Source organism: Pithys albifrons, chromosome 24 (genome assembly GCF_047495875.1).
Source record: "Pithys albifrons albifrons isolate INPA30051 chromosome 24, PitAlb_v1, whole genome shotgun sequence".
NCBI lineage: Eukaryota > Metazoa > Chordata > Aves > Passeriformes > Thamnophilidae > Pithys > Pithys albifrons.
Window position 1 is genome coordinate 4741619 of NC_092481.1, and position 27670 is coordinate 4769288.

At 51.6% G+C, this 27670-nt stretch overlaps 1 protein-coding gene across 1 annotated transcript; it reads left to right on the forward strand.

Annotated features, from left to right (window-relative positions):
• The first annotated feature begins 1891 nt into the window (after positions 1-1891).
• On the forward strand, positions 1892-25851 carry EPHA10 (EPH receptor A10). Its single transcript, XM_071576996.1, has 17 exons — positions 1892-1932; positions 2913-2977; positions 4248-4917; positions 12066-12221; positions 12910-13251; positions 17559-17683; positions 19137-19299; positions 20374-20482; positions 20574-20629; positions 21382-21507; positions 22650-22835; positions 23528-23589; positions 23677-23880; positions 24622-24771; positions 24944-25137; positions 25221-25385; positions 25737-25851. Exons 3-17 carry the CDS (start codon positions 4314-4316, stop codon positions 25849-25851), a joined length of 2757 nt encoding a protein of 918 aa, XP_071433097.1. The 5' UTR covers positions 1892-1932; positions 2913-2977; positions 4248-4313.
• The last annotated feature ends 1819 nt before the right edge of the window (positions 25852-27670 follow it).

Here is a 27670-nt window from a genome sequence, read left to right on the forward strand (position 1 = left end):
TTTACATTTGACAGCACATTATCACAGCAAAGGGAACATTCCACAGGAACAAATGTAGCTACAGAAGCAAGCTTTGATGTCACGGTATCCACCATCAGGTGGGAAAGTGGCAGGCGTTCAGCCTGACTAAACTTTGCAGGGACCTGCAACACCTACAATTAGTGATAATCAAACCTTGTCAAGTTCCTCCCCCAGAGCAGGAGGCTGTGGGCCTCGTGGCATGTACCTCATCTGCAGTGAGCCAGGAATCACCACCCCCAGCTCAGGAATCCCTCCTGCAGCCTCCCTGTGCCGTGCCTGCTGCCACAGCACTGTCCTTGGTGCTAGTCTGGCAGGAGCATCCCTGCCTGGGCCTGCCTTTTCATGGGGTTTCTGCACAATTTTGCTTTTACATCAGCTGCTGGGCTTGGAGGACCTCAAGGTGAAGCTGAGAATCAAATTTCAACCCTGAAAGGCAGGACAGAGAGCTCAACATAAAACTGAGATTCCTGGACATTGCTTGCAGGCCAGGGCAAGAACAACATCTGTCCTGCTGCTCTCCTGGGCCTGTGCTGCAGAAAGGAGGCTCTAACCCAACACTCCTGCCTGCTGCCACCAGCAAGGAGCAAACATCATCTGGGAATGGGACTGGGGCTAGCACAGCACTGCTAATTATGGCCACAAAGTCTCAGCATCAGCAAGGGCTGCCCATGCTCCAGCCCTCCTTTGACTTCCATGGGGAAGTGTAAGGGTAGAAGACCCTCCTGGAAAATTTGTTACAAGGAGGTCAGAGCTTATTTCACTTAGGAAGACTTTCCTGCCTGGAAGAGGCATCTTTCCCAGAGACAGTTTTAGATGTTTTCTCCTAGTGCATCCCAGAGAAACTGTCGCTGGTATGAGAAAAAGGCAAGTCCTTGCAGACAAATCTGAAGACTCTCCACAGTGGGGTGGGGACTGGGGATGATGAAACCCTGAGAAAAACAGGGGACATGACTTACTTCAGGGCCCAGTGTTTGAAACGCTGGTAAAGGTTAATAAGGTTCTTTAAGTCTAGAATTCTCAGCAAGTTCTATGACAAGCTGGGGTTGTTCAGCCTGAAGAAAAGGAGGCTCAGGGGAGACCCTTCTTACTCTCTACAACTACTTGAAAGAAGGTTGTAGCAAGGTGGGTATCGGTCTCTTCTCCCAGGCAACCAGCAGTGGGACAGGAAGGCAGAGTCCTAAGCTGTGTCAGGGGAGGTTTAGGTTAGACATTAGGAAGAAATTCTTTACAGAGAAAGTGATCAGATATTGGAATGGTCTGACCAGGGAGGTGGTGAATTCACCATCCCTGCGGGTGTTTAAGAAGAGACTGGATGGGGCACTTAGTGCCATGATCTAGTAGCCAACGTGGTGTTAGGTCAAAGGTTGGACTGGATGATCTCAGAGGTCTTTCCCAACCCAGCTGATTCTGTGTACGACTTCACAAACGTTATTTCCCTTCCTCCGCCTGGCATTTCAGGGGTACCTCCTGCGCGTTATCTTTCTTTTCAGAAGGGCATCCCCTGCCCTGGGCAGTAGTTCCCAAAGCCCAGGACGGTTGCGGGCAGCCTGTCCTGGCAGGACCCAGCTCCGGGGCTGCGGCGATGGGGCATCGACCGGGCGGGCGCTGCCGTCAGTCGGTTTCAGAGTGAACGGCCCCGGCGCGCCAACAGTGGCCACGCCCTTTATACCTGATTGGCCACTCGCTGCCAGACCACGCCCATGGGAGGATTCTTTCAGCTGGTTCTTCTCTTCGATTGGCTGCGCAGGCCAAGACCACGCCCCCTCGGCGGGGTTTGGCGGGGCGGGGGCGCGGAGCGGGAGCGGCGGCGGCGGCGGCGCGGGGCGCGGGGCGCGGACCGGGGCGCCATGGAGACGGCGCTGCCGCTGCTGCTGCTGCTGCCGGTGCTGCCCCGCGCCGCCGCCGAGCAGGGTGAGCCGGCCAGAGCCCAGCCGAGCCGACCCGGGCGGGGCGAGGGCCACTCCCGCCGCTCCGGCGCTCCCGCACCCCCATGGCCGCGCCGTGTCCCTCCGATGCTCCGGCATCGTCGCGTCTCCCCCGTGCCGCCGCATCGGACCCGATGTCGGTTGCCTGCAGGTTGCGGTACTGGGAAAGGCTCGGCTCGGCTCAGGGCTGGCCGGACGCGCCGTGGGGCGATGTGCCGCCGCGCTCCGGGACGCGGGGACCCGCGGGAGGAGCGGGAGAGGGCGGACGGGTCCCCGCGGTGTGACCGGATCAGCTGGTGCGGCATCGCTGCCGGTACCATGACAAGCAGATGGGTCGAGCCCCCGGGGTCCGTCTGCGCCGCGGATGCCCTGACACGGACGGACCCGCCCGGCCCCGGCGACGAGAAGAGCATCCCGGGGCGCTCCGAGCGGATCGGCTGCCGGGGATGCGCTGCCGCGCCCCGCGTTACCGATGTCTGAGCCCGAGACGAGGCTCAACTTGCCGGTCGGGGCTGTGGCTGTTTGCAGGCTGTGGGAGCATCGTGAAGAAGCTGTGAATGGAGGGAAAGATCTCGTCCTGTCAAAGAAAGAATTGTCTGTTTTGCGGGGAAAAAAGGGTGTCGTCTGCCAGGGAAATCCCTGTTTCAAAGCGGCCGCCGGTAGCTTTCAGTGCCAGGAGCCGCACGCTACAGGCACGGCAGGGTTGGGTGTGGGGTCAGAGGGATCGCCCCTGGGATGGCACCCTCGTTAGGGCGCTGGGCAGGTACCTGCGAGGTTGTTCTGAGTGTGCAGGGAGGGCTCTGCAGCGCATGGTGATGCCGCGGCTGGTGGAGCCGGAGCGGGAGCTGCTCCCGCGCCCTGGCACCCAGCACGGCACGGCACTGAGCTTCCCAGCGGATGGACTGGGTGGGTTTGACCGGCGTTTCCTGTGTCGGTGGGTTTGCTAACGTGCTGTCTTCTCTGCAGTTGTCTTGCTGGACTCGAAGGAATCTCAGGCAGAGCTGGGCTGGACCTCACACCCATTGAATGGGGTAAGTGTAGAGGTGGGACTGTCCCCCTGCACCACCCGAGAGAATCTGTTGTCCTCTTGGTGCTCAGCAGCATTTAAAGCCCTGTAGTATGAGCATTTTGCTTCCATGGAGCTGGGCAGGGACAGGCAGCGCTGGGGTCTCCTCATTCCAGAGGTGATGGGCAGCTTGGCACGATAAGCATTGGTACCCCAAGGAGCAGAGTAAGGAAAGAGGTGTTGGCTGCATGGGCAGTGCAGCTGGTGTGGAGTCCCTCCTTGAAATGGATTTTACACACTCCTAAAACAAGCAAATAAGCACAGGACAGTTAAGAGTTTGTGTTGTGGTTTGCACACCAGCACAAGGTCTGGGGATCAGTCCAGTCCTTGGACTCTAAAGGGCTGTGTCTGGGGGAGTTGTCAGGAGCTCTGTGTCATGTAGGGTTTGTTTGATCAGGCCTTGGCTTTGCTGCTGGGGTCAATCTACAGCTGCTTTCAGGAGAGTGTGTCAGAAAGCTCAGAGTTGTGCTCCTTGCTGCTTTACATTCATTTTCTGGAATGAAAACAAAGCATTCAGAGGAAATAGTGAGAGATCCTGGAGTCATCTGTGTGGCCCAGCTGCTTGCCTGGAGAAGAAACTCTGTTTGGGTACATTTTGGCTATTTTGCATAAATTTACCCCCAGAAAGAATTGCTTTGGGAAATTGCCAGGTCGTCATTCAGGCTGTGAGGGTTGAATCATCGTTTCACTAATCAGAATCTCTGCTGGTAGGTTTGGGGAAACACCATTTCACTTACAGTCTGAGGATTTGTCCTGTTCCAACTAAAACTTCTCCTAACAGAGAAGCTGCTACTGCTGCTGTTCACAAAGACATTTGATGTCCTCATGTGATGTGTGACATCTCCTTGGACATCTTGGATTTCTTTGGGTGGCCCATGCAGTGTTACATTCTGTAACACTGAAAATCTGAGCACCGTGTGGGAGATGAAGGCTCTGGCTCCTCAGTGGGTGATGTGTCCAGGATCAGGCTTTGTTTTCCAAGGTCTGCTGCCAGTGCCTTTCTGGTTGTGTCTTGTGCTTGCACCTCTGCACAAAGCTCGAGTTTTAGGTGGTCCAGCAGCCGGGTTACTGCACCTGGTGGGTTTGACAGGCTGAAGGACTTCCAGTGCCTACAACTTAATGGCTTGTAGCGAGGAGGCTTGTGGTGGTGACATTTACATGGGTTGGTGTGTGGTTGGTGTGTCTCTGTAGGGTCAGCTCCCAAGATCTTACAGCCCTTGGTGTTCTCTCCCCAGTGGGAAGAGATCAGTGGTGTGGATGAGAACGACAAGCCCATACGCACGTACCAGGTCTGCAACGTCATGGAGCCAAACCAGAACAACTGGCTGCAGACGGGCTGGATCTCCAGGCGCGACGGCCACAGGATCTTCATCGAGCTCAAGTTCACCCTGCGGGACTGCAACAGCATCCCTGGCGTGACAAGCACCTGCAAGGAGACTTTCAACCTGTACTATGTGGAGTCTGACTCCGACCTGGGTCGGAGCATCCATGAGAGCAAGCACAGCAAGATCGACACCATCGCTGCTGACGAGAGCTTCACGCAGGGGGACCTGGGCGAGCGCAAGATGAAGCTGAACACCGAGCTGAGGGAGATTGGGCACCTGAGCAAGAGAGGCTTCCACCTGGGCTTCCAGGACGTGGGTGCCTGTGTGGCACTGGTCTCTGTGCGGGTCTATTACAAGAAATGCCTCAGCACTGTGCAGAACTTGGCCGTGTTCCCGGACACGGTGGCAGAGGCGGCCTTTGCGACACTGGTGGAAGTTAAGGGCACTTGTGTCACTCATGCTGAAGTGGACATGGATAATCCCCCCCGGATGCACTGCAGCGCTGAGGGAGAGTGGCTGGTCCCCATAGGGAAATGCACATGTGGCCCTGGCTTTGAGGAGAAGGACGGGGGATGCAGAGGTAAAAGTGGCCATTGGTGTCCTCTGGCAGTTTTTGTCTGTGTCAGTCTGTGCTGCTGCCAGACCACTCTGGTGCCTGAGCACAGCTCGGACAAGTGGAATTGCTTTTTGTCAGCAATATGTTTCTTTAGGCAATGGCAGCTCCCCAGTGAACCACCAGATTTTCGTTTGGAGGGTGGTTGTTTGGGAATGTGGGACACGGTGTGGCTGGGCAGACGTGCCAGAGCTCTGGATGCCATCAGGCATTTCCCACAGCTTTATCTGTAATGCTAAAATTACTCTAGAACTTTATATCCCTGTTGTCATGCTTTGGACACTGTTTAATAATTTGTTGACTTTACAGCTCACAAGGTTGTGTTTAAGGACAGCTGAAAAAATGGATGTACCCTCTGCCTTAACGGGTGTCCTGCTAATGAACCCGGGGCTGTGACTACTGTCATCTCACTTTTGAAGGCAGGTGAGAGCCAGGTGTGGGATCAGCCCTGAGTGTGTGATGCTGGCTGCTGTGCTCCTCCTTGGAGCATGTGAGCCTCTAAATAGAGAGAATTCCAGGGCTAATGCCACCCCTGGGCACCCTCCTGCCAGCTTGGACCTGGGAGAGGGGATGTGTTCCTCAGTAAAACACACCTGAAAAGACCTTTTGCTGCCCATGCCTGGTGTCCAGGTGATATGTTAGACCTCTTCTTTTTCATCTCAAAAAGCATTTGTGAGGAAAACACCTAAATAAGCCTCAGAGAGGTGGAATTCCCCTGTGTTGCAGGTGGGTGGTGCAGTAGGAGAGTGAGCTTTTCCAGTGGAATTGGATCTGTGTCTCAGGAGCAACTCGAGGCTTTTCAGCTTTACACTGTGCTGACGGTGCCTCCTTCTTCCAGGCAGTGGGATGCCCTTCCCAGTGCTCTGGGCAGTGGCTTCTCCTTAAGAAGACCTTATTAAAGCTATCCAATTGAAATCTCAGTGCTGTTGATTGCTTCAGTGGCTGCGTGGCAGCTCGCCATGCTTTCCCCATCTGTTTCAAGTGGGGATTTACATAGTGAGTCCCAGAAGGCTTTTGCTAATGTTTCAGGTTTCTCTGTGTTGAGTTTAAATAATTCATATTCTCTGAGGAAAAATATTTGAAGTAATTTAATGGACATAATTAAGTTTTTCTCCCCTCTCACAGAAAGCAGGTCATTAGTCACTCTCTGTGGAGCAGCATCTGATATCTGGTTGAATATCAGAAAATATTTTTTAAAGGTTGAAAGTTTTGGGTTTGTTTTGCAGCCCTTCATTAGTACAGTGCTAAGTTAAGAGCTTTAAAAGATGAAAGCAGCCAGGGCTGTGCAAATTCTTCAACAAGGACAGAAGCCCTTGAACTGAAGGCAGGTGGATACAGTGGGAGTTTGGGGTCAGTTGATGGCACAGCACCTGGATCCACCACTCTGGTCCCATTTGGAGGGCTCGACAGCTATGAGTTTGCTGAATCCTGCTGGCCCACGAAACTCCTTGGCCATGGTCTCTGTCACAGCCCTTGTGGGTTTGAGAGGTCTGGGTGATGGTCTTGAGGAGGTGAGGGCTTTACTGCCACTGGTGCCTGTGGCGTGGCAGGAGCTGGGGTCACATTTGTGGGTCGTGGTGGCAGCAGGGCTGTGGCACTGGTGGCAGCTGTGACACAGCTGAGGGATGCAGGAGGTGAATTGGTGAAGGTGTTTGAACTGGGTCACAGAGCTGGCGTCCCTGTAGCCCTGACTCAAGTGCCAAAAGCATCCTGGGCCAAGAGAACATTTGTGTCCTCACTGTGAAATTAGAAGAGATGAAAAAAACCCCAATAGGACTTCTGATTCTGCTAATTCCTGCTTCAGGAAAGCCAAGCTTTTCCCTGTCCATCCTCCTGTCCTGCACCACTGCTCCGAGGGGGCTCCAGTGCTGCTGATGGGTTTGCACGTTTCTGATGAATCATTTTGGCGGTCGGTGGAGCGCAGCCATCTCTGGGGTGGGACTGCACAGCCTTAGTGTCTGTTTAACATCCACTCACGAAGAAGAGGAGAGGTTTGTCACTGTAAATGCACTCTGGCTGCTTGTCTCATCTGATGTATTTCTGTAGCCAGATGCTGCACGTACTCTGACCAGAAAACCCATTCCCAGCAGATGTGCAGCAGGCTAGTGGGCAGTCCTGGTGATCCCCTGCCCATCCCTGTTTTGGTTTTGCTTCGTTTCTTGGCTTTGATGCCTTTTACCCTTAATTTTTCCACATGTGAGCTGTAACCCCTTTGTGCTATTTGCTTTGTGGTGGGTTGCAATAGCTTTTGTGTAAATGAAGCTGTGATGTGGAGGATCTACCCAAAGTGTGCCTGTAAAGTTGTCTCCTTGTGCTTCATCTTTTCCAATTCCTAGTAATATCTGCAAGGAGAATTTCAACAAAGCCCAAGGTTAATATTTACCAGCCAGATTTGCTGCAAACAAGACAACTTAAACCAGACACTGAGTTAATATGATGGAGACCAGTTACCAAAAATAGCTGCCAGCCACTCTTCTTTGACAGAAACCTAAATTTGTGCTCTGGCAAAGTTTCCTTCTCAATTCATTTCCCCCCCACTTCTGACAGCAGAGGTGGGAGCTGGCTCTGTGCTCTGCTCTCCCTCCCCAGCACCTGGAGCCCTGCTCAGTCGGGTCAATGATGGTCTAATTAGTGTCCATGCCCCTTGTCTGTGTGGGAATGGCATTACTGAAACCAGTCTTGGAGACGAAATAGTTTCGAGTGCTTTGTCAGGATTCTTAAATGACGTTTTAAGGAGAGAAAGAGGTCTCTTTCTCCCCTTTCCAGGGAAGGTAACCTTGCACAGGGATGTGGCTTTAGTGATGTGCTGCTTGTGGCAGCACAGGGAGCAGCTCCTGGTTTCTGTGGTGGCTGTTTGAAAGGGGGAATAAAAAGTTCCCCACACTTTTCTTCATCACTGAATGGATTTTTGAGCAGTATGTTGGATTCAACATGCCAAAGGCAAGACATCAATAAAGATTTATTTCTCTTGCTCAGGGAGAAAGCAAAGGTTTTTGTTGGGAGTGGGATGTGGGGTGAGTAAGATGCTTTTCTGCCAGTTGGATGTGTTTCAGCACAACATTGTGTCACTGCAATGTCCTTAGGTGCAAAATAAATAGTTCAATTGAAAGTTAGAGAAATTTAAAATGATAAATTACAGTATTTTGTCATTTAGTGCAAAGACACTTCCTGAAGCCTGAGGTCTGCTTTCCTGTTTAAATACAAAAGAGATGGATCCAAACATACAGCACTTGGTGCTTTTTATTTGTTTCATCTTTTATACATTAGCTTACAAACCTGTATGTGCTCCTGGAGTCTATTTTATCTACTGACTGATGCTGGAAGATTATGCATAATAAGTTTATTTTTCCTCCTGAGACTCTGTAAGTTGCACAAAGCCCCAGGTTTTGCTTTCATCACAGATGCAGCCATGGGCATCCCTCAGCCAGACCCTGTGCTTGCAGAGCTGGCACTACTGCCCCAAGTTGGCCCTTGGGAGGGCTGGAGACACTGCAGGGACTGTGGGAGTCAGTCTATGCTTGCACTGGAGGAACAGTCACTGTGGAAGTTTATATTTCGATTTCCTGCATGAGCTACTGCTTGGCTTTCTCCTTTTGGGTGTTGTGGTCTACCAGAACATGGTTGGAGCCCCTTAATGACAAAGTGACAGTTCAAAGGGGTGGAGAGCTTTCTCCTGAATGAATCTGGAATATCTGCCTCCCCCTGCCCATCAGTGACACCCTCCATGGCAGCTGTAACACTGGGTGGCAGGTGCTGCTTCCCATCAGCCATGCACATGGAACACCCATGTAAAATGGGCTTTCTCTTCAGTCTCTGGAGTAATGATCAGGCTTGGAGATAGTTATCATTTAGGACTGTGTGTTCACAGTGTCTGAAATAATTATGGCTATGGAAATCATGGCAGAGACAACAAATGTGAATTGCTCCATGACACTTAATTTCAGAGCAAACCACCCCAAAAATTACAAGCATCACAAGTCTTTGCAGAATTCCTGTCAGGTGATGGTTATGGATACCTGCCTGCAGGATAGATATGCTGTTGAAATGCTGGGGGAATGTGTCTTGCCCATGGCTGAGGGGTTTTGTGTGAGCCAAAGTGCTCGGCAGGCACAGGATGCACTGGAGAGACTGGTCGGCCAGTCCTTCCCCAGGAACTGTTTGGTGGATCCATTAGGGAACTGAGAGACAACAGTAAATTGCAGTTGGCTCAGTGGATGTGCCTGCTTCAGTGTGTCCTTGAGGAACATTCCGGCATAAATAGCAACAAGGTTCTGTCAGTCCTGGCTGGACTCAGCAGATTCACTCTGTTAGATATTTCAAGACTGTCTCACTAAATATTCTTGTGTATTTATTTTCTTCTGCACTGAATCACTGAATTTAATTTCAGCTGGTAAGAATTCATTGTTGGGAATGTACAAAGATCTTGCCCTTGGACACAGGTTTTCATTGTAATGCTCTTCAAATTATTTAACAAGGGCAAAAATTACAGAGTAGCCTTGTCTAAAGGTGTCAGAGTTGCTGGGAACATGTTGGACCATACGCTGCTAGAAAATAACATTTAAACCCACTTATTAAAACCCCCCAAACCGCGTGGAAGGCAAGGTGCTTTTGGATTCTCTGGGGTGGTGCAGCCCAAAAATCTCATCTGAGCACAGAACTGAGCTGAGAGGGAGTGGGAGACCCGACTCAGTGCTCACATCGATCGCTCCTCATGCTGTTCCTCTCGCACTGCTGTGGAGGCTGGATCTGATTGTTGTCCCTGCTCTCCAGGGGTCTGTCTGTGTGTCGGCATCGCTCTGCCTGCGGTATTGATCACAGCTGGCGTGGTAAGACGAGGCAAGATCGCAAACCCAGCGGGGAGGGGGCAGGAGCCTCTCTGTTACCCGAGGGTGGCTGCCAATAAGACTCTTTGGCAAGCTCAATACACACTGAAACTCCATCCTGCCGGTGGTTTGCACAAGGTGCCCTGTCTGGTTTGGGCAGCGTGTCCTTGTCCAGGCTCTGGCTGGCAGTGCCTGTCCCTCCTCGCGGCTGCTGTGCTGGCCTGAGGCACCTCGCCTCTGAAGCACTGATGAAATGTTTAGAACATAATAAACAGTGACTTGCTTGGCTTGGTAGTGGAATTAAGATAGATGGAGGCTGACTGTGCTGGCCTGGTCTGGCAAGGGGTCAGCAGGAGCAAGAGCTCCTGGGAGAGATGTGTTAGAACAACTTTAATGAAAATGATGAGGTTGCAGGTTTGAGCATTGCTTGGTGAAGGCTGGATGCAAGTCTAAGAGCTCTGGGGAAGACCCAGTGCTCCCAGGAGGGATTATCAGGCTTCTGGGGTACCTCATCCCCCCTGGTGCTGTCCTGGTTCTTGCTGCAGCACCCACTTAGTACCAGCTGGGTGTTCCCCCAGCTGTGGGTTTCCTAAAGACTGTTTTTATGAATGCCTGCTTCAGCAGAGAAAATTAACACACATTAAAGCAGATGAACTTTGTCAAATACAATTCCATGACAAAAACTGGAAAGGAATTGATTTTGGAAGCCAACCAAGTTGTAGTGTTAATTATAAATGCCTGTATAGGTGTTTTGAGTGAGGCTGCAGCCGTTATTGACTCACACTGGCGCGCATGGCGCTCCTGCTGCTGGCAGGGCTTTGCTGGGGAGGGAAGATGAAAGCTGTCCCGTGCCATGGGAACAGGAAACCATGCATTTTCCAGCTCTGCATCCTCAATTGCCCCTGCTCTCCCTATGGCACAGGCTGGGAATTGGAGAAGATGTTACTGTCTCTCGATGGAGACATCCACTCCCATCCGAGGAGCCACGTCAGGTGAGGCGGTAAGAGAAGCCCTTCCCATGCTTACTTTGTGCTGGCTGATCAGCCAACCTGCAGCACAAATCAGTGTAGCTTGTTCTGCTGCTGGTTTGACCACATGTGCAGACAGTGTTACATCGAGGGGCGAACGTGCTCTGTCTGTCAGTGATGTGGATCAGACACACCTTGAAGAGCTTCTGTGGTCAACAGTGGTGGAGCTGGAGAGAGATGATTGATCTGTCTGACACATCTGGCTGCTTCTCTTTGGCTCTGGGGGAATGAATTATTGAATTTTAGTGTTTAACAATTTAATTGTGGTAGTACCGGGGACAAGGAACGGGATAGAAAATAGTGTACAATTTCATTCTATAAATTGATGACCCGATCTCCTGAGAGCTGTCACATACCCACTGCAGAAATGAGCACTGCAAAATGACACGGACACCTAAACCAGCTGGAGACCAAGAAAAACTCTCGTAGGATGAGGTGGAAGAGGGTGGGAGTTTGTCTGAAAAAAGAAACAGAGACACACACATGATGCATCACATGTGCTGTGTGCCTTTGTTCTTCTCAAGGGCAAGTTTCGGACACCCAAAGAACAAAATTAGCAAGTAAAGCCCACGGCTTCTCGTGGGATGTGCTCACACGGGGTTGTGGTGCTTGTGCCTGGGATGTGAAAACAGGTGCATTTTGTGTGATAATTAAGGATGGATACTTCTGTAAACTTACTTCTGACTGTTAGAAAACAGGGAGGAACATTCTGAAAGATGCTTCTAATTGGAAATTTTCAGTTTTCTACAATGAGGTGTCAGATTTGTGTGACAGGCACATCTGAGGGATGGGAGCTCTGGGCTTAGATCTCAAGTCCCATCATGTTTGTAAACAGGATTGATTTTCCTGTCCTGCCTGACACAGTGATTTTTCTGCCCTGTATTATAGTCAGTGCTGCCTAACTAGAGGAAAAAGAAAACTCTGTCTCCATTTTATGGATGTAATGTTAGTTTTGATTTGATTTCTCAAATCTAAACAGGGAGCTGGAAGTTTTGAGAATAATTTTTACATTTTCTAGTTTTTCCCTGGATTGTCTAGTGCCCTAGGTAGGGAATCTCATTTACTGTGGAAGTCAGTGCAGAGCTACCCAAATGTCTCTTCTGCTTGGTGCCAGCATCAGGTAGGTGCCCAAGCACAGCTTGGAGGGTGGTGTCTACTGGCTAGGCAGCAAAGAATGTCCCAGGAAACTGGGAAATTCAGTCATCAGACATATGCCATTCAGCCTGTGATGCTCTTCCCATACCTCCCTCCCCCTCTCTTTCAGCTTGCCTTCCAGGATTTTACAAGATCTCCCTCCGTCTCCCTCGCTGCTCTCCATGCCCTGAGCACAGCTTCACCCACGAGGAAGCCTCCACGTTCTGCTTGTGCCAGAAGAACTACTCCAGGTCTCCATCAGACCCACCATCTGCATCCTGCACACGTATGTCTGGAGTGGCCACTCTTCATGGCAATGGAACAGGGTGCAGGTGCTGTACCATCCTGCAGCTCAGAGCCAGGGGGTGTCCCTTGCCAGGTGTTCTCACCTGTGGGAGCACATCCCTGGGGTTCCCACCTGTGCTGGGGTGGTGCTGCAGTGGGGAAGGGGCCGAGGGGCTGTCCCTGCACCATGGGACTTGCAGGCTGAAGCTGTGGTTTGATGAGACGGATGCATTTTTGGGCGCTCAGACTCCCTGGTTAAACTGGGGCAGTCATTTAGTCACTACAGTTCACAGATTTTAATTAAATGGCCTCTAGTTAATTGGATTGGACTCCAGCTGCTCTGGTGATGGATGCTGTCCAGCTGCTGGCACAGTGATGAAGAGCCCTCTGGCTCTGCTGAGCATGGCTGGGCAGTGTCCGAAACCTGGGGAGGTGATGGGTCCAACCAGGTGCTTCTCACACACAGTGAGAAACCAGTGTGACCTCTGGCTTTTGGTGCACACACATCCCTCCAGCTGGGATCCTCTGTCCCATGTCCCACTGTGCTGCACACACCAACGCCTCCGTGTCCCCTTGTCCCCTGTCTAGGACCACACTCTCATGCTCTGCCACCGGTCCCTGCCCTGCTGCTCCCAGGGGACTTGTAGCTTTGTCATGGCACCTGTGCCAAGACACTCTTCTGCTTCCAGGCCCACCCTCTGCCCCAAGGAACCTGGTGTACAGCCTTCGGCAGTCATCTCTGGTGCTGGAGTGGAACGCCCCAGCTGACGCCGGTGGCCGCAGCGACCTGACCTACAGCCTGTGGTGTGGCCGGTGCCCTGCAGCGCTGCGGGGCCGCTGTGAGCAGTGTGGCAGCAGCGTGGGCTTTGTGCCACAGCAGACAGGGCTGGTGGACCGCACGGTCACCCTGGTGAACCTGCTGCCTCACGCCAACTACACCATCCGCGTGACAGCCATGAATGGTGTCTCAGGTGTCAGCCCACTCTGGAGGCAACAGTACGCCGAGGTCAACGTCTCCATCGGCCACGCAGGTACGGCCACGGGCACGGGGATGGCACTGTCCTGCTCTGCCATGTCACCTCGGGGGTGTACCACATCTGCTCCACAGCCGGGTTGGTGGCTTTTCCGGGTCTGTGGTGGTGTCTCTGGGTGGTGTCCTGGAGCTCCACAGGCCTGCTGTGCCAGTGCCCCAATTCTGCTTGGTTTGCCCTGGTGCCATGGATGTGGTGTTCAGTGATGGCCAAGAGGTGGGCAAAGACCGCCCCATGACACTCTCAGGGGGTGATGACAGATGACAGTGGTGACAGCCTGGGCTGCAAAGGGATGAGCCTGCTCCGTGATCTGGCTACAGGTGAATTTACAGAGTGAAGAAAAATACCTTTGATGAAGCAGTATTTTCAGCCCACTCACAAACAAACACTCCTTAAACCATATAATTCCAATTTTGGCTGTCCTTTGGAAACAAAATAATTGATTTTCTCTCTCTATCCTGCACTGGTCTCTGACACAATTTCTTACCGTAGTTGTTCCTTTCCATTTCCTGTTTGGCATTTCTGTGCCCTCAGATGAAGGAAAGCTGGCACCTGGCTGACTGTGGACAGGGATCTGGCCAGAGGGGTCAGTCCTTCCTTGGCTATTGGCTGTGCCAAAGGACAGTCAGCTCTGGCTTGCTGTGTCCTTGTCCATTCCCCTGTGGTTATGTTATTAATTTGCATGAAAATCCTTTGCCAAGCCACAGTTAATGGAGACAGATGATCCTCACGTACCTCTTGGCAGGAACTGGCCAACAATTTCATCTGAAGAGATTAAACTTTGATCTTGTTTTAAATAATTTCCCCACCACTTGATCAAATGTTTTTGTGCACATTGTTGCTTTCTCTTCCCTCATACCTTAATCCCCGTGGATCTGTTGAGGGATGCTGTGCTGCAGGCTGCTCCTCAGGAGAGGTGTCATTCCTCATTAGGATCTTTGCTGTTCAAGGATGGATTTAGCTCTGGGAAGATCTGCCTCCCGAGCTCAGGCCAGTGAGCCAGTGAACAGGCTGGGGAAGGGTGAGCTTAAGGAGGTCTAATAACAAGCCATTCCTCCAGTCTGGTGGAGGCAGAGGGACAATCTCCTTGTCTGGGGTTCCGGGTCTGAGCTGGGCATGAAGGCCAGGTATGGGCAGCAAATACCCTGTCCTCTTAGGTAGCAAAGCCAGTGATGCCAACCCATGAGTTGGCTGTTCAGACCAGTTTTTCCCCTTGGGAAGGAGGAATATCAGCCCCTTACTCGACACTGTGTACTCCTGAGGGAACTGAAATGCACATAAAGAATGTGGATAATTAATCCTGTAATCTGCTCAAAATCAATGTCTCTTGTTGAGCTGTCAAGTCTCCAGATGCAGATGGTGGCCTGGAATTACCTGAGCAGCTGAGGCTCAGAAGTTTCTTGGAACATGATCAGTTTTTGCTGATGAGGTGTCCCCTTCTGGGCATGCCAGGCTGGGGCTTCCCTGTCTGCAGGCACCCAGTGCCTGGGCTCCTCTTGCCAAGTGACAGTGATGGTTAACCTGTTGGCAGAGAGGGGGAGAGGGTCATCTCCTGCAGAGGAGGCTGTGCGGCTGAGTTTGGCTGTAAGACCCCACTGCGAGGAGGGTACCCTGTGTGGGCAAGACATGCAGCCATGGCTGGCAGAGCCTCTCCACAGACTGTCCCATCTCCTGGAGGCCTGACCCTGCAGCCCCTCATCATTAGAGCCCACCACAGAAATGCCGGATGGGACCAGAGGTGAAGGGAAAGGAGACTCCAGAGATGCCTGAGCAGCAGTGAGTTCCATGAGGGCTGTCATACCGTGGCCTGGGAAGTCCTTTGCAGCAGCAGGAGGAATCTGGCTGCAGATACACAAATTCAGAGGAAAAATTAAACATGAAACAAGAGCCTATTTAGCTATCAGATCCTGCTCCTCTAATCCAGCTTCGAGTGCAGACCTGCGCTGCCCTTCCCCTCTAGCAGTCACCAGAGGGAACTGGCTGTCGTTCCCTGTATCTGCAGGAAAAAGAAGAGATGCAATTTAGTCTGCAGGAGGCAAAATTAATACTGTGTTTTTTCTAATCTGGCCCCAGCATGGGGCTAAATAAAAATGTTTGAGGAGCGAACGGAGCTGTTCACCTGCAGGAGCGGAGCTGCATTAGCCATGTAAATGTGCACTCTGGGCTCATGTCATTTGTATTCCCGGCAGGGATCAGCTCCTGCCTTAAAGGGCTTTTAAATCTGCTGCAGATTAATAATGCAGCCAGTGCTGGAATGCATCCTTCTTCCTGAGGCTGCAGAAGGTGTTTGGACTGGATTTGGTCCTCCAAAGCAGATTTCCCTGTGTGTGCCTGGGGCTGTTGCAGGGAGCAGGGGACAGTGGGGCCACAGGATGAGCCAGCTCCGGAGAGAGGATCTGCACTCCTGGGGTCTTTGCCCTGAAAAAGCTCCCTGCTGACTTGAGAGGCAGCTTCTCTGGTTTGGAATGGAGAACTCTGAGGCAGGAGCTGCCTGGAACAGTGCTCAGGGCATGTTCTGTGTTGGGATATCAGTAACTAGGTAGGGAGGGGAGAAGAGGCTCTGCTTGGTCCTTGCAGGGCAGGGCAGGGCACGGTGCAGAGTCGTTCAGTGTCCCTCGCTGAGGGGAGGTTTTGGATGCAGTGGATCATTCCAGGGAGGGACACGCTGCCACATCTTGTTTTATGCCTGTTCTGCTGCTACGCTGGTTAATCAAGAGGAGAAAACCCACGTACAGGGGAATGGAGTTTATAAAATCAGGCAGAGTGGTGAATAATTTAATGTTTGCTTTTTCAGAATAGAGGCAATGTTAGGAGAGCTTAAAATATTGATAGGAAACACATTTTTTTCACAGTGTGAAATGCTTTATAGCCTGTGTGATTTTCTTTAATGTTCTTTAAACCTGTTTGAGGCTGGTGCCTGCTTTTCTGGGATGTACCATGGGCTCTGCTCTACAACCCATCCCTGAGCAAGTGGGATTTTTCCTGATGATTTTGTTAACAGTCAAGGCCACACGTTCAGGTCTCTCCAGTCCATTTGCTGCATTCAGAGTTACAGGAGGGCAGTTGTGTGATATTTTATTGATGGGAACCATATAAACTCAGCAAGAAATGCTTAGCTTAGTTTACAGGAGCAGGACCCAGGGCAGACATTGGGGGAATCTTCACCACAGGTGGGTGCTACCAGTGCCAGCCCTTTACCACCACACAGATGGAGCATTACTGACCTTCCTCCTGTGCTTCATGCTGGGTGTAAGCTTGCTCTCTGTTCCTTGTCAATGTTCTCTTACAGGCCAGCTCTGGAGCCAATGAAATCACTGGGGGATTATGTCTGATGATGTCCCAGGCCATGGGGTGGGTCACAGCAGAGGAAGGCACATGTGGGCACTGAGAGCTGCCCTTTTGGCTTCTCTCATGCTCTCATTGGAAGCCAAAGGGACTTGGAATCAAGGGGCAAATCATCGTGAATAAAACATCAGGAGGGTGAAGATTAATGAGCTAAGTAATAAATACAAATTTTCACAGATACTTAAGTTTACTTTCCAGTGACTTGTTCCTCTCCACAGGTATCTCTGTGGGAGACAGACAAGTCCAGCAAATATCCTGATTTGATGGGAACGGGGACAAGCTGGAAACAGTCAACATCCCTGTGCACCTTTTGCTGTGCCTGAGAACTGTGAGCAGGCTGCACAGGCTGGAGACAAGTTTGGAGGCAAACCTGGTTAAAATGGGAATAGGTGGCAAGTACATCTTGCGATACATAAACTAAATGGGTGCGTGTGTGTCAGGAAGGGACCTTCAGCATGGAGCATGTGCTGAGCAGGAATACCCAGCCAGCTGCAGGGGCACAGGCTGTGCTCAGAGCAGAGTGAGCAGGTGGCTCTCCCATACTCCCAGCTGTTTGGTGACATGGGGCAGATCCAGTACCAAGTGGTTGAGGAGGCCTTGGTGTGTCCCACCAGCCTTCCTGATCAAAGGTTGCATTTTGTCTTTCCCAGAAATCCTTAGCAGAGGTTCAGAGCCCAGGATGTGGGCTGGTGCTCAGACTCCTCTGCAGCACCAAGAACAGAGGGTGCCATTAGGATTTTTGCCAGTTTTCCATTGGAGTGTTCCTGACTGTCCACGGATTACAAAGCTGTTGTGTTTCACCACTGTCTTCTCCATTGAATGGTCACCAGCTTGAAGTTACTCCAGTCCTGATTCAGAGAGAGGGCACTGCAGCAGCTGCATGCTCTGCAGCTGTTGAAGTTGTTGAAGGTTTTACTGAGGCAGCACTGCAGTCACTGTCCTTTTCCCCTCCCCTTTTTCAGCACCAACCCCTGTCACCGACATCCGCACGGATAAAGTGGAGCAGAAGAGCGTCTCCCTGTCATGGCAGGAGCCAGGCTTCCCAGCTGCCAATGGCACTGAGTATGAGGTCAAGTACTATGAGAAGGTAGGCACTGGGCACCGGCTTGGGCTCTGGTCATGCTCTGGCAAACTCCAGGTCCTTCCCTTGCTGGCCAGGTCCACCCTTAGGAGCACAGTACCGGGTGCTGCCTGTGCCCACTATCCCTGTCCCAAGTCATCCATGCACTGCATGACACCAGCTAGACAGGACTGTGACACCACAGTGAATTCCTACATCTTTGAGGAGACGTTCCCAGCCTGCTCTCTGGGAGAGTGCTGGATCTTGTGGTCTGCACGGTTTTAGGAACAAGGGTCACAAACCTGATGACCTGTGAGTGGCCTTTCACACAAAAGAGGCCCAACAAGCATTTTTATGACAGTTTAAAAATTGCTGCTATTTGACAGGTATGGTGGGTTGGGAATTTTAGAAGAAATACCAGTGGGCAGAGCAGGGGCAAGGCTCTAGATCAAAATAAATGCAGTTTATGACACAGTTCTGCAAATTACTGTATCTGCATGTGCTCAGACTCGTTATGGAGCTGACGGCATGTCAGGCACACTGCGCAGGTGACATGTCAGTGTTCTGTATTTAGAAACAAGCTACCGTGAAGCTGATTCATATTAATGTGATTTTCAGCATCTGATAGATTTGAGAGGAGGGATCTGTGGGGGAGGGCAAATGCTGGAGCCTGAGATGGTAATTCCTGTGCAAATGGGCTGCAGCAACACAATACCTGGGGTATGAAATGAGGAACCGTCCTGCTTGAGTAGGAAATTTATCTATAGTTTAGCAATTATTCACTGAAATGAGGCTCTTGATGCTGACATGAAAATCAACTTAGTTCCTAATCTTTGCTTTTAAAGCTTTTGCTTTAACTGTGGAGATTCAAGAGAAAAAGTGTATCAAATGGAGAACACATTTGGTAGGGATGTGAGTGGTGCAGTGAGAGGCTGCTGCCTGTGCCTGTGCCAGACCACAGGGCTGGGACACTGGCCATGCTGGACTATGGGACTGGGACATTGTCTGTGCTGGTCCATGGGCTTGGGACATTGCCTGTGCTTGTGCCAGGCCATGGCACTGGGATGCTCCTTGGGGCTACACCTGCCAGCTGGTGGTTCCTCAGAATTTACCAATCCATGTGGATTTACTCCAGGACTCCAGAGGCTGCAGCAAGCGGGTGGGAAGAGGCTGGCTGGCACCATAGCCAAGCCCTGGTGTGGGGGGAAGGAATTGTACAGGGTTGCACAGCTGCTTCCCACCACCCCATCCTGCCCCTGTTCTCACAGCACGTCATCCAGCTCCAGCTGCCATTTCCTGTGACCTTCCCATGTAATTTCCATTAATGAGACATCCAGTGAAGGTGTTGTTTCTGTCAGAGCCTGCTCGCTCGGACAGGCTGTCCTGACAGGACCCAAAGGCAAGGATGCAGCTGTGCTGTGCTGGCTCCTCAGTGCAGCTGTCAGTCCAGCTCCATCTCAGGTATCTCATTATTTCACAGGATCAAAGAGATCAGAGTTACTCAACTGTGAAAACTACATCAACGGCCGTGACAGTCAATAACCTGAAGCCTGGTACCCTCTATATCTTCCAAATCCGAACATCTTCCTCTCCAGACTACGGGAACTTCAACCCTGGCATTGAAGTGGAGACGCTGGCAGAGTGTAAGTGCAGCAGGGCTCGTGTCCCTGTCCCTGTCAGGGCTCTGAGCTGGGCCATGGGGATGCTGTGCTCACAGCTCCTGCCCCAGCTGCTCCTGGTTTTGAGGACCAACACCCATTCCTCTGGTTCTGCTGTTCCAGGTTTAAGGGCATGTAGTGCCCAGGGACCTGCTTTCCTTGCATTTTCCCATAGGATTTTAATACGCCTGGTCCTGGTGCCCTGTCTGTCTTGGACATGCCTGGCTCTTCTCAGTGCAGCATCAGTAAGGGCAGGTGCTCTCTGGTGTGGAGACTTGGCTGAGATTGCCCAAGAATATGCCTTAGCACGTGACTGCTTCCCCTTCCCTTTCCCTCTGCTGCTGTCCTGGCTCAGGAGGCACTTGGCTTGTCCTCTGCTTGGCTGGTTCAGGACAGCCAGCATCAGTGTTTTCTGCTTGGGCTTTTTCTTTTCAGTTCTCATTCATAACTATGGTCCAGAAGCATCTTATTTTAATAAAAGAGGGCTTGAGGGATGTTGGGCTTCAGCACAGTCCCCCACCTTGGCTGGAAGTGCGAGCCTGAGCTGGCTGGCTCAGTACAGCTCCTGCAGATTGTGTTTAACAGGGCTTTAAATTGCCTCCATTTGCCACACAAGACGTTTCAGAATGAATTGAAGCCAATAAAAATTTTATAGAGAATGTAGCTTTTTAATACCGCTGTTTGCAAAAGCAGGAAGAGAAGGGATTAGTGTGATGAAGGAAAACTATTTGTAAGCCATAAATTTTGATGTGTCCCTCTGATAAACAGGAATCCTCCTCAGCTCTGATTAACAAAACCAGGAGCTGGTGAGGCAGTGCTGGGTTGCTCTGTCTGCGCCTGCAGCACTGCCCAGCATGTTGGGCTGATCCCACCAGGCTGAGCTCTTAAAGCTGAACCACAACAAAAATCATTGTGAGGATGGTGAAAAGCAGGTGGGTGTCTGGTCCCACAACACCGCTGGGGGATATGATCTGGCTGTGGGAACAGTGATCGAGGTGGTCTCTCTCCTCTGACCTGCCCCAGGGCATGTAGCTGACTGGCTCTGCTTCCCTCCCACAGTGACAGTGGCTTCCAGTGAGCAGAACCCCATCCTCATCATCGTGGTGGTGGCCATCGCAGGGCTGACAGTGCTGGTGTCCACAGTGATCGGCGTGATGGTCTGGAGGAGGTGAACGGGGCTGGGCATGGACATGGGGGCTTTGAACTGGGACAAGGGGCTGCTGTCCAGATGCTGGAGTGCATCTTCCTTCTCTCTGCAGGCAGTGTGGGTACAGCAAAGCCAGCCAGGATGGGGACGAGGAGCTGTACTTCCACTGTAAGTGACTGGGGTGACTGTGGGGATTCCTGAATTTATTGCTGTTAATAACCTGGCTCCCACCAAGGCAGCCCTGAGTCCTCACTTTTGAAGTGTTTTCATCTTGTGTTATCTCAGAGCAGGGGTCAGCACAGCAAGGCTCTCCAGGGACTGTGGGCTTGACAGCTCCATGAACCAGTGTCCGTCCTTCCTGCGTGCGGGTCACTGCGGGCCAGGAAATGGGAATACTTGCAGCCTTCCATGGGGTGTATGAATTATTCTATCAGCTTCTCACAAGCATGAGCAAACAGCCTTGTGTTTTTTTCTGGGGCTACTCTGGATTACTGAGCAGCAATAATTTTACAGACAACAGTTGTCAGAGGGAATTCAGATGTTGGGATTGATGAGTTTATTTGATTCTTTGCATATGCCTGTGGACTGCACATGTGCTCTTCTGCTCCCCAGAGCACCTCAGGAATAGCAGAGCCTGCCTTGGCTGTTTAAATTGGCTTTGGAGGGCAGGAGCTGGACCAAAGGGACCACTCTCCTTTACCCAGGGTTTGTGGCAGTGGAGCAGAGCAGTTGGGTTCACTTAATCCCACAAAAAATCTTAGAAACCCTATAGCTGAGTCTTTTGCTTTGCTTCTAGAAAGGTGGCACGTTGGTCCTGCCCACAGCCCTGGAGATGGATAAGCTGGGAGAGCATTTCCTAGGATGGGTGGGTGGAAGATCTCCTGAGCCCTTCTCATCCACCATTTCTGCCTTTCCTGCAGTTAAAATACCAACCAGGAGGACATACATTGACCCCGACACCTGTGAAGACCCCATGCAGGCTGTGCACCTCTTTGCCAAGGAGTTGGATAATGCCAGCATCAAAATTGAGAGGGTCATCAGGACAGGCAAGTTCCATGGGGTGGTGGCTGTGCCATGGGCTGTGCTGGAGCCCAGCCAGAGCCCTCTCCTCTCACCCCCAGCACTTTGGGCCATGGCAGTGCTGTGACATTACTCCTGTCTTGGGGGTACCTGCCTGCAGCAGAGGGTAGGAGAGGGGCTGGTGAGGATTTTCCCTGGGAACTTGGTTCCACATTCCTGGTATTTTCCTGAGGCACTGAGCACAGCCAAGTGAGTGCCCCACGAACCAGCAAGCATCAGCAGTTACCTGCATCTGGGCAGTTTGACAGCAGCATAAAAACTATTTATAAATATGTGAACCCAATGATTTATCGATTTTCATCAACTTCACTGCTTAAAACTTAAAAGCAAATTAAAATCCCCTGACTAGGCCCTAGAGCATTAATGGCTACTGTGAGCCAGAACGTAGGAAACATGATCATTCTTTGTCATTTCCTAAAGATAAATTCAGCTGCAGCAGTGGCAGAGGTGGAGAAAGGGAGGAGGGAAGGGCTTTTCCTGCAGCTGAAGGACAGTGTTGAAAGTGAGAGGACACTGAGGAGGGGACAAGGTTGTCTCTGAGCTGTGGCCTGGAGCAGCTCAGATGAAACCCCATACCTTTCAGAAGCAAACTGGTGTTTGAAAAATCAAGAAATAAATTAGCAGAAAGACATTTAAATCTAAGGAATTTGGGAGTGTGTTTGTCCCACTGCTGACCTAACAAGAACTTGATTTTCAAATCAATAAAGCTATTCATAGCTACACACTTTTTGCTGTAAAGCCAATACTGGCTTTTTATGTTGGGAATTCCGTAGCTCTTGTTGTGGAGTGTGTGGCTCTGCAGTGGGATGTTCTGCATCAAAGACTGCAGGAACCCTCTGCCCCCTGGGAAGCAGGCCCTGCACGTGCTTAGCCAGGAGGCAGAGTGGCCAAGCTCTGGAGTAAGAGCTCAGTGACAAGGGCTTAATCTTCTTCTCATGGGATAAAACACAACACACACTGGAGCAGAGGGTGGAAACACCTGAGAGGCTCCTGAGATGGCTGAGGGTCAGTAGCCATGCAGAGGAGCAGTGTGATCCAGGGCAGGTCCTCGGGAAGGCTGGGTGCTGTGCAGCCATGGATCTGTTTAATCCCTCCCTCTGCTGCACAGGAGAGTTCGGGGAGATGTGCCGGGGGTGCCTGAAGCTGCCCAGCAAGCGGGAGCTGCCGGTGGCCATCCAGACGCTGCGGGCAGGTTGCTCGGAGAAACAGCAGCGCTCCTTCCTGGCCGAGGCGTGCACCATGGGCCAGTTTGACCACTCCAACGTCATCCGCCTGGAGGGGGTCATCACCAGAGGTATGGGGGTCCCAGGAGGCTCCTGTGCAGGGATGGGCTTAGGCTGCTGCACTGGAGTGGTGATTGGTGCTGGAGGTGCAGTTGGCTCCCTGGAGATCTGGTGTTCCCACATGGATCAGCTGTTTTCGCATTTTGATGATTAATAAAAAGCTTCCAGCTAGATTAATAAATGCAGGTAGTGGGACTGGCCTAGCAGCCAAACCTGTGCACTTTTAATAAAAGCAAATTGAAGTGAGATTCTGTCAGTAAAACAGATGAGACTGACTGCTCTGCTCTCCCAGGAGTATGTGTGCTGAACCAGGCTCCGGATGCCAGGTAGTTAAATGGATATTCATCTAAATCCAAAGGAACTGGAGCATGTGTGCTGATTCTAACTAGGCTTTTTATTAGGAAAGGAAGCATTCTGGCTGAGCAGGTTGCTTTTGCTTTCCCTGTGCTGTGCTGCCCTTTGTGATGTGGTTCAGAGTCCTGATGAAAGGAACTTCTGATACTGGAATCCAGTAGAATCCTAGGTGGGAAAGACAAGAAAGCCCCAGACCCACTGCTCCTTGCAACCTGGCCAAGAAAAAGTCCTTGTCTCCTCCAATAGCCAGGCAATGCAGGGATTGGCACCGGGATTTCTAACCCCCCTGATGTCCAAACTGCCTGAGCAATGGTAAGACTCATGCTGTGCTTCTTGTCTGTCCATGCAGGGAGCACTATGATGATAGTGATGGAGTACATGGGGAACGGCCTGCTGGACTCCTTTCTCAGGGTGAGTGCTGTGGGGTCTGCCCAGCTCGGGTTCTGCTGGTTGTGTCCCCATTGCTGACCTTTGGCTTTTCTTCCTCTGCTTTCAAAGAAACATGAGGGGCAGTTCAAGGGCTCGCAGCTGGTCTGCATGCTGCAGGGCATTGCCTCTGGCATGGCATACCTGGCAGAGATGGGCTACGTACACAAGAGCCTGGCTGCACACAAGGTCCTTGTGAGCAGCAGCCTCGTGTGCAAGATCACTGGGTTCAGACAGCCACAGGAAGATAAGATGGAAACCATCTTCTCCACCATGGTGAGCTGCATTTCCACATTCTGTTGTCAACGCTTCCTAGGCTCCTGTTTCCATCCTTAGGGTATGAACAGGGCCTCTGCACCTTCAGCTTCTTTCTCAGATAGAATCCCAATGTGTTTGGGCAGGGAACTGCATAGCAGTGGCCCAGCACTACTCCTGCCCCAGCCACAGCCCCTCTGCACGGCCATGCCCAGGTGTGCCATGGGTATGGAGCCACAGAATGGAGAGTCCAGCAGGAGCCCTGACTTCTCCCACTGTGCTGCAGTGGGGTTGTGGCTTTGGAGTCAAGGTCTTCCTGTTGTTAATTACAATTAGCAGTGGTCTCTCTCACCTGGTTCCCCAAGTGCATTCAGAGCACTGTGTGGATGCTAGGATAGAGTTGGCTCATTACAGGAGAACAAGTCGGAGCAGAGGAACTTTTGTTTGTGCAGCTCTGAGGTGATTTTTGTTAAATATTAATGTAGAAAATGCCATCAGCCCTTCCTGGGGACATTCTGCTCCCCATTAATATTTCAGGACTCAAACTTCCATGTAGTGTACAGTTGCACTGCCATTTTAAACAAATTGAGAGGAAGGTTTTCTGCTGGTACCAAACATGCTCATGGCATGAGGGTTTGCTCGGTGTCCACCCTGCAGTGCCAGGCAGGGCACATTGAATGATGAATGGCCACCTGGGAATCGCCAGCATTGGCCACATCCTGCTGGGCAAGCACATCATTCCCTGCCCTTCTGCCCATCCAGCGTGGGAAGAGCCTGGTGCTGTGGTCAGCCCCTGAGGCCATCCAGTATCACCAGTTCAGCCCAGCCAGCGACGTGTGGAGCTTTGGCATCGTCATGTGGGAAGTCATGTCCTACGGCGAGAGACCCTACTGGGACATGTCGCACCAGGACGTGAGTCGCTTCCAGCTGTGCGGTAGATGATGGTGTGGCCATTGCAGAGGAGCTGCTGTTGCTCCTGGGGGCGTGTGAGGAGGGAGGTTTGCCCCAGGGTTTGCCCCAGAGTTTGTGCTTCAATCTGCACCGCAGTGCCTGAGCACAGCCCCTCACACCCTTCTCACTGCAGGTGATGAAGGCTGTGGAGGACGGGTTCCGCCTGCCTGCCCCAGCAAACTGCCAGCCACCCCTCCACCAGCTGATGCTCGACTGCTGGCAGAAGGACCGCAGCCAGAGGCCCAAGTTCTCCCACATCCATAATGTCCTGAGCAAGCTGGTGCAGAGCCTGGAGCCCCCAAAGTGCCCCAGCTCCACATGCCCCAGGTGACTGCCCTCTTACTGTGCCTGCCTGTCCCCCTCTGCCATGCTATGCCCCACTCCCTCCTCACCACTCCCTCTGTTGGCAGGTCCCACAGCACATCCATCCCTCTCTCCAAGCGAACCTTCTCAGCCTTCCCATCTTTCAGCTCTGTAGGCGAGTGGCTGGAAACAATAGAAATGGGCAGGTACAAGGACAACTTCACTGCTGCGGGCTACTGCTACCTGGAGTCAGTGGCCAGGATGACAGCTCAGTAAGTGACGTGGTTTCATGGCTGTAACCTCGTGTTGTGAGTGCAGTGAGGTCAGTGTGTCCTTCCCCTGCCAGAGAGCAGAGCCAAATCCAGTGTGATTTACTGGTAAGCTATTGTGCCACAGCACAGGGTGGCAGGGCTGGAGCTGTCCCATGCCTGGGATTCTACAGGCTCCTGTTAGCCCAGAATTCCTGGTCAGTGTCAGTATTGCTTCAGGTGGGAGAAAATGTTGGGAATTTCATACTCCTGCATGTCTGGAACCTGTGCTGCCCCTGCCTGGGAGCAGGTGTTGTTGGGATATGTGGTGTTCAGGGCTGATTTGTCCTGGCTGATGTGGGGCTCATTTTGCAGAGACGTCCTCAGCCTGGGCATCACGCTGATGGAGCACCAGAAGACCATCCTGAGTGGGATCCAGAGCCTCCGGGCCCAGGTGATCCAGATGCATGGCCGAGGTGTGCAGGTGTGAAGCGTGCCCTGAGAAGGTGCAGAGCACCAGCTTGGTGCTCCTGGGGAGGGACGGCCCCCGGCCTCAACCAGCCCTGTCCATGAAACCTGGTGGTCTCAGGTGGGCTGTGGGAATCACTGGGTGCTGCCAAACACGTCATTCCATGTAGCAAGAGAGCAGGGCTTCCATCCCCTGAGCCAGGGCAGCCCAGGATTCCTGGGATGGTGCGGTGTGCCTGGGTGGATGTGGCTCTCCCCAGCACTGTTTTGTAAGATGAGTCAAACTGTATTGATGCCATTTCAGGTGGTAATTGAGTTCACAGGGTGGGATGGACCTTTGTGCACTGTCTTAAACCAGAGCTGATGTTTCTGTATCTAGTATTCTGCTGGTGAATCCATGGGTACTTTTATACAACCTGACAGATCCCACCAACCCCACAAGGAGCTTTTTTATTGCTTTTATTTTTAGAGAGTGGAGGACAGCTCTCACCCAGCTCCCAGATCCTGGGAGGTGACTTTCCCCATCTGTGCTGAAGGAAAGTCTTTCCCAGCCACATCCCTTCTGCTCAGAGTTACTTCTCTGAGTGTTGACACCTCAGTTGGTGAACAAAACTAAATATTCTCCAGGAAAGAGCAGAGCAAATGGTGCTACATCCAAGCAATCCAGGGCACATCAGGCAATCCAGGGCACACCCACACTTTGCTTTTGAGCACGATGCTGCCTGCCTGGCACTGTCAGCAGCTCCCATGGCTGCAGCCCGAGCCCTGACAAAGACATAAATAGCATCTCCTTAATAATATAATTTCCTTGAAGTTAGTTAATTAAATGGGTCTTTGCAGCCCTGTATGGTATTTTGTAGGGCTTTTATTATCATCTGTAAGTATTGCAAGTGAATTATTAATGCTGAAAGGCAAAGATTTACAAAGGGGATGAGGGCTGTGGGAGATGCTCACAGTGTGGCTGGAAATCTGCTGCAGTCAGACCCTCCTGTTAACCTGCTCCAAGAGGATGGGGATCTGAATGAGGATTGAGTGAAGGGTCCTGAGGCAGCCCCTCGGAGCCAGCAGGTTGGTCACTCTGCCCACACACACTGAGGAAAATGAGCTCTCTCCTTCCTGCCCCTCCTCAGTTCAGACAATACTCCACAATGCCTCGGTTAGTGTTTTTAGCAGAAATAATTTTAGTTTGGCCCATGTCCAGTTGGGCTGATCACTCACCATCCCACTGTTTCCCAGCCCGCAGAGAAATAGTGGTGAACTGAGCCCTGCAATCTGTGAAATGCCCAATCCCAAGGATCAAGTGCAATTTGTGTGCTCCTCATGTTTACATTTTATCTGTATAGAAAATATATTACAGATCTCTAGGCAGGGGGTTGAACCAGCTTGATTCCAGATCTCCTCCTCTCCCTGCTCATCCAGACTGTTGGGATTCAGGACCCGCACTGGGAAGCTGCTGCTGGGGGTGCCCCCAGTGCAAACACGCCCCTAGCCCAGTTTCTTGCAACAATAAACACTTTTAATTGAGCTCCTCACCAACATGGAGTAACAAAATTAGTAGATGAAGCTATAGATTGTTGTTATGATTTTAAAATTAACTTGCATCCTCTCAGCCCCTCTCCTTGGGGAAGTGGTATAATTAAATTAATTAGCAATGCTGTTTTGGAGCTGCTCAACCAAGGGAAATGCCTCAAAATGGTTTTGGTCTCTTCCCATCCAGCCTCTGGCACAGTGTGAGGCTCCTGTCCCTCCTCCCCGGGCTGGGAGCTGTGGGAGCAACAACCCTCCTCACATGAAACCAAACAGGAATCAAGTTGGTTCATCTCCACATGCTTTTATATTCA

Excerpts from the sequence above, each read along its gene's own strand:
- EPHA10 (XM_071576996.1), top strand. The coding sequence starts at position 4,314 with ATGGAGCCAAACCAGAACAACTGGCTGCAGACGGGCTGGATCTCCAGG. Across the intron at positions 23,590-23,676 it reads TGCTGGACTCCTTTCTCAGG|AAACATGAGGGGCAGTTCAA; the intron begins GTGAGTGCTGTG and ends CTGCTTTCAAAG. Across the intron at positions 24,772-24,943 it reads GGGACATGTCGCACCAGGAC|GTGATGAAGGCTGTGGAGGA; the intron begins GTGAGTCGCTTC and ends TTCTCACTGCAG.